The following is a 12520-nucleotide window of genomic DNA, read 5'->3' as shown; positions in this document are numbered from 1 at the left end:
ATATTTGCTACAGTTGACCCCAAACCCCAAAGGGTAATACTTTTCAATTAAGAGGTCTCTACAATCTGTTCCTACCCCAGAGTCCTGTCTTTTGTGGATTATAGCTAATGATTTTTCTGGTTTTGCCTCTGGTTTACTTGATTAAGATTTCTGATCCATTAATGATACTTATTTTTCATTTGCAGTACTGTTATAACTTTATGTTCTCTTAACACATTTTATGTCATTTCATGGCTTCGATAGGAGATGAAATAGATGCAAAATCAGTCCCTCATATTTCACCCTCAAGTAGTTACTAACAAAGTAAGGACCAGAACACCTAAGTACTGACTCAAGCTCTTTCCATTACTTTACACTACCTTATAAGATATAATTCTTAGAGACTTCAAAGGCTTGTTAATGTGGAGATACAAACATTATAGCAGAACTAAATACATAGCAATATACCTTAAGTAACTGATTTGCAGAGAGTAAGCATCCAAAAATTATAAAAAGTCATATCAGGTTACAGAGTAGGTTCACTGAAAAGAAAAAACTAGAGATAACCTTGGAAGGGAATGAACAATTCTAATGAGGAATAACAAGCAATAAGAATACAGAGATTTGAACATGCAAGAGAAATTCCAGTACAGGGAGTATACCAGGTTGGTTGAGTAAATACAAAAGAATAGTGGGAAATAAAGCTAAGAAAGAGATCAAGAGACCTAATTAAGATCAAGAGACATGTAAGGCCATGAAAGCCTCTCTCACTTTCACTCAAAATACATTTGTAGAACAGGTACTAAATCAACTGTAGATGGTTATTTCTGAGGTAGAGAACCATTCATAGGTAATATTTTATTACAATGTACCGAAAGTCACTCAATCTACTACTATGCACATACATATAAAATAAACAATAAGTATGAGGGAAAAGAAACAATCAGCATGTAAATAATTTAACTTCAAATTTCAGTAGGTGTTCATTAAAATTGTTTTTCATATATACCTCTGATATGAAAAGAGCCATCATCATTTCTCTCTACCACAAGATGATCAATATGAACGGTTACAGGAGCTGGTTCAAAGGATATTGTACTACTACGAGGACTGTCATCCTACAGAAAACACAAATAGTATCGGCATGTTGTTATTAAAGCAAATGATGAAATTAAAATAATCATTATCTTAACAAATATTACTTCAATCATATTTTTAATGAGTTTGAAATTTATATTCACATGCTTTAGCTGATACACAGAGAAATCTTCCCATTCTATTTTGATATTTTCCAATTTCTAAGCAGGATCTTTACATCATTCACCACAAAGACCAACAAATTCATTTCAATAAATGCTGATGGAGTATATATTATAGACAAGGCATATTCTTAGACATGAATTAAAGTCCATGTTGGCAAAGTAAACATTTATATCATGAAAATATGAAAGTATTATTAACATACTTTTAAATTTATTTTTGTGTTAGAAACTTGTATCTTCATTGGCATCACTGTTGCAACAGTTTCATCTTCCAAAAAATGTTGAATATTCATAAGAGAAGAAGTAAGAAACTCAGTGCTAAAGTTTTCTATATGGCATTGTAAAAAACCATTTTTTTCTGCAAGCACAGAGTGTATTAGAGCACCAGGCCCACTTTCAAATCTTAGAGTAATCTCAGGAGAAGATTTGGAATGACTGACAGCTTTATGATGAGAACCTATGGAAAAAAACCATAAGATTATAAATTTGTGGCACCACTAAAAAATGTTATTTTTGATTATTTGTCATTAGAGGTTATTGTCACACTGTATAATATTAAAGCAATAATAAAGTTTTAGTATTTACCCTTAATTTAAATATTTACAGTCCATACACAAAATACCATAGACAACCCTAATTTCAATTTTTATAGACCATCTTCTACTGCAATAATGCTGACTTGTCTATATTTTCTATTTTTTGGTAACATGAAAAAACATGCCATTATATAAATTTGGTATCATGCATATTTCAGATACTTGAAAGTGTATCTGGCTATATATCCAACTATAAATTTGTAGTATCATGGACTATTATAATGAAGAAATTACATATTTATTAAAACTGGGTATTAAATAATTATAAAAGTAAAATGTTTCTACTAGAAGACAATCTTAAAACTAAAATTATAGCAAAAGAAATGTATATATTCACATTTATTTATGCCTTAGCCTTGTTCCAAAAAAAAAAACTTAAGGTAACTTACAGATATAAACACTCAAGTTCAAAAACAAATTTTAAAATTTAATAAAGCAACCAAAGAATATCTAATTTAAAAAAATAAAAGGTCCTAGTGGAACCACCAAAATGATTTGGCCCTCATGGTAACTATTTTATGTTATGTAGCTCCAAAAAGAATAAAAGGCAATATGCACATGGCATAATCAGATAAAATATAAGTAAGCAATGGAAAAATAAGGATAGAAGGGAAAAGTTAAAGATAGGTAGTAAGGTTAATAATTCGAAATACATTAGTTAAATTTCTGTCAAAGGTAGACCAAAACTGAGCTTCCTAGCAGCAAGGAGAAAAGTACAATCAATTTCACAAATCATAGAACCTATGAGTTAAAAACAAACTAAATTGTTCCAGAAAGGCAATGCTGTTTCAGTTACTGAGGTATCAAAGTCATCTGTCCCATGGATTTTCATAACAAGAACCCCCGCCGCCAATTCATGATAAAAAATGTTTATTTCCCTTCAATATGGATGTGAACATGTATTTAGATAAGTTAGTGTTTTTTTCCTACATCAAGAAAAACAAGAGTAAATTAAATTGTCTATTTAAAAATAAGAGCAATTGGAAACAACTTGGTAAATGTGATTTTATTGAGTCTTCATTTACATATCTACACACACACACACACACACACACACACACACACGCACACACACACACACACCCCCTCCACCCACCCATGCTCCAGGGAGCTGAAAGCCAGAAATAATTTCAAACAAAAGAGTATTTACGTAGAGCAGAAATAAAAACAAAATCTTCATTAGTTAAAAACCACTCCTTCCTACTACCTCTTATGCCATGAAACTTATATTAAAGATTTCCTATTAAAGAGATCCAAAATCCACACATTACAGAAAAACAAACAAAAGCAATCAAATACAATCTTCATATGGCTCACTGAGGTTTGAAATGTTCAAGTTAAACTTTTTTTCCCTCTTTTTCCATTTATCCCCTTTAGCCTTCCTCCTTCCTTTCTCTTTCCTTTCTTTCTTCTTTGTGTGTGTGTGTGTGGTTTTTTTTTTTTTAAATCCTTCAAACAACCAATTGAGACAGTTGGGAAAACATAAGCTATCAGATAGCAATGACTACATAACCCATACATACAAAGCATTTCAAGTGATTGATTCAGTCAGGAACAACATGAAACAAAGTAATAGGATATGGTACTAAGTGAGCTATAAAGAAAAATAAAAAAATAATTGTACAACTGAATCTAAGACTATACAATTTGAATAGTGTTTGGATTGTGTATAGAACAAGGTCTAGGTTTTGAAATTTTATGTTCGACCTTTTTTTTTTTGGTCCACTGTGAAACCTTTCCAATATATACAGGCTTTCACCCTTTTGCATGCTATTGGAATGTACACTTGCTAATATAAAATTCCTGAAATTTTTTTTTCAGCAGATATATTGTCAACTGCAAGGCCTACACACAGAATAAAGCCAGGAGCCAATATTTTTCCATGATGCTGGCTTACAGAAAAATGGCATATTTACCTGCAAGTCCTATGATGCAAGTGATAGCATACTTAATTTCATATCATGTATGACTGTATGTACTTCAATGTTATGTATCAGATACAGCATTCTGTGTATATAGCAAATAAAAATACTACAGCTCAGTGACTTTTTAAAACATTTTAAAAACTGAATATTGTCATTTTAAATTCTTAGTATAACAATTCTAATAAACTTCAAATGACTGAAAACCATGAAAATACCAAGTATCATGCCAGACTCAGGAAATGTCTCCTTATAAGAAAAATAATGGAATGCAGAAATTGACACTTATTCTAGTGTGGAACTAAGTTTGACCTTCTAGGATTACTTTATCACTCTTTTCATATTGAAAGAGCTCAGTTTTCTCAGAGCTATTATCTCAAAGGTGGGAAAACTGAAAAAGTAAAAAATGGAACTTATCAACAGCAGAAACAAAAAGAAATGAGAGAATACATCTTCAAAAGATTATATTGCTAATAATAAGGTTATCGAAAAGAACAAATCCTTTGCACTATTATAAATAAATGTAATTTTCCTTGGATTCATTTATATCAAAGCTAGAACTGCTGATGGGTCATATGTATATAAAAAAAAATAAGTTCAAATTGTATTAAAATCTTACCTACTGGACGATTACAAAGGTAATGCCGGAGACTGATGTTGCCTAACTGATCTGGTATCACATGGTCCACTTGAAGACAGATTTCTGTATCTTCTCCTCGGATGTCAATTTCCCCATTAATACCAGTAATCTTAAATACCACGACTGACATCTAACAATGATTGCATAAATAATATTAGTATACCAAGTAATTAAAATCAAAATTTTAAAAATAACACAGGAAACCTCTAAAAATACTATGGCCTAATAAACCAAATATATGCCTGTGACCAGCAGAATGTGGTTATTACATGATAGTGACAAACTTCAGCTTCCTTTCTTATTCAGTCAAGACTTATTTTAGATCAAAAAGACTAATTATACAACATTTCCGCGTGAAATTGTTTTCACTAAAAGTTGAACATATTTTTTAAGTCATCTATGGAACATTTTACCAGGTGAACAGGGCTTAAATAAATCAGTAATACATTTCTTTTGTAGAAAGCCCCCAAAGGAACTGAGTACTATCCTTACCATCAAACTTCTTCAAAGTGTTTTCAAATGGAACTAAAATAAAGGTTAAAAAAAAAAGATGGGAAAAGATAGACCCTCTCCTCCACAATATGAAAAATTTTTTTACATGAAATCCAGAGAAAATTCAGTAAGAGGGAGGAATTTTCAAGAGCAGAAAGAGCAAAGTGAATCATCCACAATCCCAAACAATTCATTTTATATATTAATGTCTTAAAATGTGTACATATTGAATATGAGACAAAGTTAGTGGCATTTCTCTTCATAGAATCTCTCTGAAATGATTACCAAGTCATTATGATTTTCTTGAGCACCCTCTGAATTTGTACTGATGGCATCTGGTGAGGTTTCACCATAATTCTGTAGGTTTGCACTGGCATTTGCACTATCTGCTGGGCTCTGATAATTTGTAGTTGAATTCTTTTTAATATCTGAAATAATACAAAAATAAATGAATAAATGAAAATTCATTTTACACATGACCCAAAAACATTACATTTATCTAATCAAAACAGATTCTCCCTTTAACTCTTTCTTAAGCATAGCTTTGTTTAAGAGACAATAACAAAAAAAAAATTAAATTTTGGTTAGTTAGCAAATAAGAACTTCCCATAATAAAACATTAGAGATACTGAAACCCTAAACTTAGATAGTATAAAAAGAAAGCCACCACAGCTAACCACAGCCTGTGTTTTCCCCACTGCAGAAATGGTGCTGGTGGAACTAGTGGTTCCTGGTCAGTCGGCTTGGCCCCGCTACACTATCATACATTGAAGAGTCCCAGTTTGACCACTTAATTTTTTTTTACAGTATCCTACAGTAACTCCTAATTATCATCTGCATGAAGTTAATGCCTCTATCATCAATGTAATCATTCTCCATCTTTTTCTACCTGCCTTCATTTTCTGTTTCAGTATTTCTCAAATTCTCTATGCTAAATGACAATTTTTAAAACATTTTGTGTCTGCCACAGATCAATACTTTAAAAAAATACTGTAAAAATAAATTACTAGAAAAATTAGACAGAAAAGTCAAAGACATAGAAAACACAGCCTCAATGTTTTTATTATTATATTTACTATTATATAATCAGCTTCTAACCCAGTGCCTGGCAACATAGTATGTGCTCAATAAATTACCTTCTGAAAGAATGAATAAAACAATTTTTAGGACCAAGGATACAGCTAATTCTAAGTCCTTCCTAGTGGTCTTTACTGGGGCATTCGTTGCCCCTGAATAAAATGGGGCGATCACAAGTTCCATCATATATAATCATGTATGTGAGAAATCCTGGTTATAGGAATCAGTAGATCTACTCTGAAAAAGTTCCAGTCCTAGGACCACAAAATTAAGAATCTATCATGCTAATTAAGGCCACCTAATAAAAATTCCAGATATAAAGCATCTGTGAGAGAGGCTTGTAGCCTTAATGCTGTCTGCTTTATGACCTAAATAACTGTATACAAATAATTGCTGGATGTTAACCACAAAAAGAAAGAAGTATTTGGTTAAAAGCAGCACTGAAACAACCATCAGAAAGTTAGGTACAATGCTCTTTGTAGTATGCATGTATGTCTGTATAAATATAAGCATTTTGGAGGCTGTAATTATTCAATATAATTATTCAATATAACTGTATTGCTTTACCTTTCTCCAAAAACATATGACTATCGCATCCATCACTTTCTAACACCTGTTCTTCCAATACCATACTGTCAAGTGAAATGGTATCCAGTGAGGTTTGTGAAGGGCTTCTTTTCATATTCTTATAAGGAACACTGAGTGGAACCAGGTTGGGTGGGCACCGTTCCTTAGGTTTTCCACTGTTAACAAACAAAATTATTAGAAAATCGTCACATATAACAAAAAAAATTCTAAAAACTATTTCTAACAAAATTAAAATATGTATACAGTATCAAGTTTTTAAATGGTATTTTACAAGTATAAGCTCGTTTTCATATTTTGAAAAAACTACCCTTCATCACATATTAACTCTAACAACGTCATATTTTGTAATGAGGGTTTCTGTTCAAACCAAAATATGCTCCCATGTACGTACACACACACACACACAGTAAAACAATGCTCCCTCCCCGAATTCCAATAGTATGTAGTTACCTTAAAGATGACTGGGATTTAAGTGTTCTAACTGCAGATGCTTCTTCTTTACTGATTTCCAGGTTCTCAGAGAGTGAAACTGTTTCTGGAAGCAAATCTTCAGCTTTAAAGATCAACTCTATGGTTTCACTTCCTTTACTAGTTAAACTATTTGAAAGCATGTTTTGATTACCATCATTATCAAATGACAGCAAACTTGAATCTTCTCTGTAGTTTAAGATACTATTTGAATGTGTATAAGATAAATCCTTTTTATCACTTTCAATTTCTCTGGAGCCACTTTTGCAAACAATTCCACTACTTTCATCTTCACTTATTTTCCCTAAATTTTTATCTGATAAATAATCCAGAAAAGAAATACCTCTTTGTAGATTTGTATCACTAGCTGATTTAAAAAGCAAAGGATCCTTCGAAGGGACATGACTAAGGTCAACACTCATAGATCTGCTGTCTGACATATGATTAACAGTTATATTTCTAATTTGATTTATACCACTACTAACTTTTCTTTTTGAAGACAAGAATTCTCCATTTTCTGTAGGCAAATAATCAGGAACCACTGGGCTCACACTTTCAGAAACAGGAGACTTAAGAGTATTTGCTTGATCCACTGGATGTAGCAAAAGAGCCACTTCTGCACTTTTAAGTAAAATTCCAATGCAAATGGATGTCTGAGTAGCAGGACTGCCAGTCACAGCTTCTACATCTTTCCTTAAGTTCTCTGAAAGCAGAAGAAGTGAGTCATGGAGGAAAAGCAGGAGCAGATACTGGTAGTGATTGATCTGCATACTAACATGTTTATGAACGTGAACCAGGACATGAATATCTGCATCTGAGGATGAAGAGGAAAATCTTAAAAAAGTGTCTGAAGAAGGTTTCTGACTACCATTTGTCAAGGGCTCAGACTCTGTACTGTAATACTCCTTCAAGAGCTTCTTCCGCTTCAATCGCCCAGTAAGGTCACTAGATTCACTTTGTGATGTATTTAAAGATACCTGATTACAAGTCTGCAGCTCTTTTTGTGACAGTGCATACTTCGTTGGTTGACAAATCCAGAAGGAAAGAGGGAAGGAGTCTACAAAATTTATTGGTCGTCCTTTTCCACTTTTCATCCCTTCATAATCTATCCAAAATTGAGAAAAGTACACAGCCCAAACATCTGTGGCAGAGGAAGTTTTAAGAGTGTGTTTATTCAATTTAGGAGTAATATTTCCTTTATAAACTTCATGCATTTTGGTATCTTGTTCGTGAGCATGTCTCTGGAAGATTGGATGTAGAAGATTAAAATTGTTACCAGATTTAGGGAAGCTGGTATACGTTTTACTGAAAAAATCACAATCTTTGAAGTCTTGAAATAAAGCTTCTAGATCAGAATGTCGACAGTTTGGACAGTGCCTTGTATTTGTGGCAATCATTTCAGAGCTCTGAATAGATATTGCATGTGGTTGATCTTGATGATGTTCAGATTTCATTTCAGAAGGAATGACAAACTAGAAGAGAAAAAACATTCATCTAACTTACAAATCTATACATCTTGAAGATAAAACAATCAAGAGCTTGACATAACTCAGGAATTCTTTTTGATATTCCCTGCCCAAAATACTACTTTCCTATCCAGACATAAAATGTTAACTCTCTCCCTCAAATCTATTTATTAAACTGAGTGAAAGGGACTTAAACGATTAACTACTAAGAAAAGAACACTTAAAAAAAAACATAAATAATGAATAATGTACACAATATACATATATTTGCATACAACATATCACAAAATAAAAAGAACAAAATTTAATTCAATCAGTACTACTAAATGCTTACTATGCCCTAAGTATATGTAAAAAGGTGCCAAGTTTAAAAAAAGATATTATTTAGGGTTGGGCCTGGTTAGTACTTGAATAGGAGACCACCTAGGAATACCAGGTGCTGCAGGCATTAATAAAAAAAAAAATTAAAATAAAAAATAAAAAAATAAAAAGGATATTATTTTTTAGGTTATTTTAAATCCAAGCAATTTGGAGGATGAGTGAATGAGTAAATGGAATGACCTGATAGATGTCATTAGAATCACTTTTCTGGGAGAAAACTATTCAGAAAATAAACTTAAGAGTACAGGTCCAACTATTTACTAAAATAATTTTCTAGAGATAATTAACCCCCAGTCCTTAAAATACTCACATCAAAGCATTTGAAGTGACTGGTTTTAAAACTGCTCATATTCGGAAAATGTAAATATTATATAATTGCATCTTAAATTATAATTGTAAATGTTATGTATCTCTTTATAGTGAATATTATAGGCTTTGAGAATATCTTTAAAACATTTCTGCAATGTAACTGTTGAGTATTATTAACCTCATTTTACAGAGAAGAAATTAAAGGTATATATATTTAGTCTAACAGTAACAGATCTAGCAACTGAAATTTTCATTCACATCAAGTCTTATTCTATTTACTATGCTAAACTGTTTTTTTCCCCCATTTCCTTCCTTTAAAGTTTAAATACCCATGGAATTCAGATTATCAATTACCTGATTGTAATATAAAGCAATTTTCTATTACCATTGGATATTAATAGAATAAATGTAAACAAAAAAAAACCCAGATGTAACTTAAAAGCCTCATTGTATAATTTATCCTCCTTAAAAGAAAAATTTTATCAGCTCCGATAAAAAAAAATAGGAAAAAAATGACCGATTTAAATTTTACTTCTACTGCTTACCCCCAAATGGATGAGCAATGAAAAAAATAAAAGGGAAGCAGAGAAAGAAGTGAGAAAAAAAATCTCTTAAAGCTTCCATAATTGATCATCAAAATTAAAACTGAAATTTCAAAATCAAAATTAAGATTGCAATGAAGTTGATTAATATTTGAGCACTCCTCTTAAATCCTGAAAATTATAATGGTGTTAATTTTTCTTCTATAAAAATGGTTTTGTTCTCATAGGCACTTGTTTATATGGTACCTTTAGCATTAAGCCATCAATTCGAATATCAACATGCTCATCAGACTTTGAATTGTCATTCAACTTGTATACAGCCATAAATTGATTAAGACTCTGTTTTAAATCCAACACAAATTGATTTAACCACAGAATACTTCTTTCATCCACAGTAAATTGTAGTGCATTCAGCTGGCTATAAAGGTTGGGAGATGGAACTGTGGAAAAAAAAATTTTTAAAAGATTTTTAATAAACAGATAGTTCTCAATCTTCCCTGAGAACAACAAAGACATTTTAAACAAGTTTTATTCTTTTTTAATTAAGGTAAAAAGTTTTTCAGATGTTATTTATAAAATTAAAGTGACATGTGCAGATGACAAATTCAGGTAGGCAAACATTTGTCTCCACTTAATTCTAAACCTAGAATAATGCTTCGTGCAAAAAAACTCAAGTATCTCTTAAATAATCAAATGAACGCATTCTTTTTCATAGCTCCCCCCAAGTATTAGAATGCATAGGGGTTGGATAAATGCTTTAGTGCTAATATATGTTAAACTATATTTGTAATTAGAATACACATCACTTTCTAAAGTCTGCATCATAAAAGCCAATACCTTTTTCACAGCATCTCGATGAAGATATTTTATTCCAAAAATCTAGATCTATTTACTTGTAACAAAGTAAACAGTATGCATATCTAGAACTTTTAAACTATTAATTTGAGGAAAATAAACCCAAGGTGTGGGATACCAGTAGAGACAGCATTGTAACAAAGTCCTGAGCAGGATTTCTTGTTTGCTTTCATTCATTTGTTCATTCATTCAGTCATTCACTTTCTTTCAGCAAATATTTATTGAATGCCAACTACATTTTGTGTATTGTGTTAAGCACGAAGAATAAAAAACAATAGGGCATGGTTTTCCTTAAAAAGTTCATAGACCATTACACAAGACAAAGACGTGAAAGTAGAAAATTTGTAATTCAAGTCTAACAGAGACATTTAATTGAGATGTAAAGGTGCTTGTCTTTGGGGATACCAAGAAAGTGGGGTGCTGAGATCATGTCACACTCTGGAAGGAAAGGAATGAAAGGGAATCTCAGACATCAATGAAGTGATGGTGGCAGCCACAGATGTAGTCCCCAAGGCGAGAGCACAGAAGGAAAGAAGAACCATGACTGCAGTTCTCGGACAGAGGGAAAAACCTGTCTAAGCAGCAGAAAGATCCAGATGCAGTTTCTAACAAGGGTCTACTTATGAAATAAGAGTATTATAGAGCTGCTAAAGACATTTACAATGAATTTGTAGAAACCTGGAATATGTTTATATCATTAAGGGAAAAGAACAGGATGTAAATCAAGTTTGCAAAAGAAACACATACATTAAAAACAGGACTAACAACACTATACTTGTTATGGTTGGAACTGTGTGCCCTCAAAACTGATATGCTGAAGTTCTAACCTCCAGTACCTCAGAATGTGACTGGATATGGAGACAGGTCTTTTAAAGAGGCAATTATGGTAAAAATGAATTTGTACGGATGGGCTCTAGTCCAATATGATAGGTGTCACAAAAAGAGATTAGGAAACAGATAACAAACAGAGGAAATGAGGCAGGACCGTTAGCTTAGGGACGTTCCCCCTTCCCATTGAGATGTAGCTCTGGAATTTTTCCTTAGTCTCCCACACAGCCCTCTCCCTGTTCTGACTCCAAGCGTGAGACATGACATGAGATGTGTCCTTGTGAGAAACAAGCCAAGGCCCAGAGACAAGACAGATGACCTTGAGCCACCCCCTCCTCACCAGGTGACATGAGAGACTAGCCAAAACTGGGAGGCAGGATGGATAGCTTTAGCTAATCATAATATCATTATAATATCACTTGCATTGCGAGTACCATGTCTCCAGTGACCCATCCCCCATAATGCAGAAAGCTTGGAGCAACTCCCTCTGAGTTCGTCTACGCTTTATCTTAATTGTGTACTTTTGCTTTAATAAACCTTGTACTTTCCTGCTTGCTGTTTGTCTTGTCCCTGAATTCTTTCTCACTGGCATAAGACAAGAACCTGGTCTCCAAAGCTCCGGGTTGGATTCCTCTTTGGACCCCCACCCCATGGAGCTCTCTGACATCAGAAAGACCAATGAGAAGACGGCCATCTTCAAGCTAAGGAGAGAGGTCTCTAGGGAAACAATCCTCTGACACTTTGATTTAAAGCTTCTAGTTCCCAGAACTGTGAAGAAATAAATTTCTGTTCTTTAAACCACCCAGTCTGTGGTTCTTTGTTATGGAAGCCCTAGTAAACTAATACACTTAGGTTTTAGCAGAAATTGTCTCTAAATTAAAGGTGCATAGGCCATTTTTTATTTTTGGTATTTTCTTTTTTAAAAAAATATAATGAACATACTATATTTAAAAAGTTATATGTGTTTAAAGTTGGATCGCTTAACAGAGAGATGAGACATGAGGACTGAAAACGGATCTCTGTACTTGGGGATTCCATATACTACCCTCTTTTGCGTATGTTTTAAAGTTTTCCATAATAAAACATTAAATTAAAAACAGTTAAACATAACCTAG

The 12520-nt window shown here is 32.7% G+C and overlaps 1 protein-coding gene across 3 annotated transcripts in view; it reads right to left on the bottom strand.

Moving 5' to 3' along the window:
- The window catches only part of UHRF1BP1L (UHRF1 binding protein 1 like), a 70751-nt gene that overhangs the window by 15217 nt on the left and 43014 nt on the right, over positions 1 to 12520 (bottom strand). For 2 of the 3 annotated variants that reach the window (XM_006914568.3, XM_015591552.2), the window contains 7 exons: positions 9969 to 10162; positions 7007 to 8496; positions 6536 to 6711; positions 5177 to 5319; positions 4379 to 4529; positions 1445 to 1698; positions 989 to 1097 (listed from right to left, as the gene is read on the bottom strand). In XM_006914568.3, coding sequence (XP_006914630.1) covers positions 989 to 1097; positions 1445 to 1698; positions 4379 to 4529; positions 5177 to 5319; positions 6536 to 6711; positions 7007 to 8496; positions 9969 to 10162 — 2517 coding nt within the window. Of the gene's footprint in view, positions 1 to 988; positions 1098 to 1444; positions 1699 to 4378; positions 4530 to 5176; positions 5320 to 6535; positions 6712 to 7006; positions 8497 to 9968; positions 10163 to 12520 lie in introns of those variants that run through there. The other variant, XM_025048717.1, reaches the window with a different exon arrangement.

This window comes from Pteropus alecto, unplaced genomic scaffold (genome assembly GCF_000325575.1).
Source record: "Pteropus alecto unplaced genomic scaffold, ASM32557v1 scaffold94, whole genome shotgun sequence".
NCBI classification, from domain to species: domain Eukaryota; kingdom Metazoa; phylum Chordata; class Mammalia; order Chiroptera; family Pteropodidae; genus Pteropus; species Pteropus alecto.
This window is presented reverse-complemented; position numbering and strand designations above follow the sequence as displayed.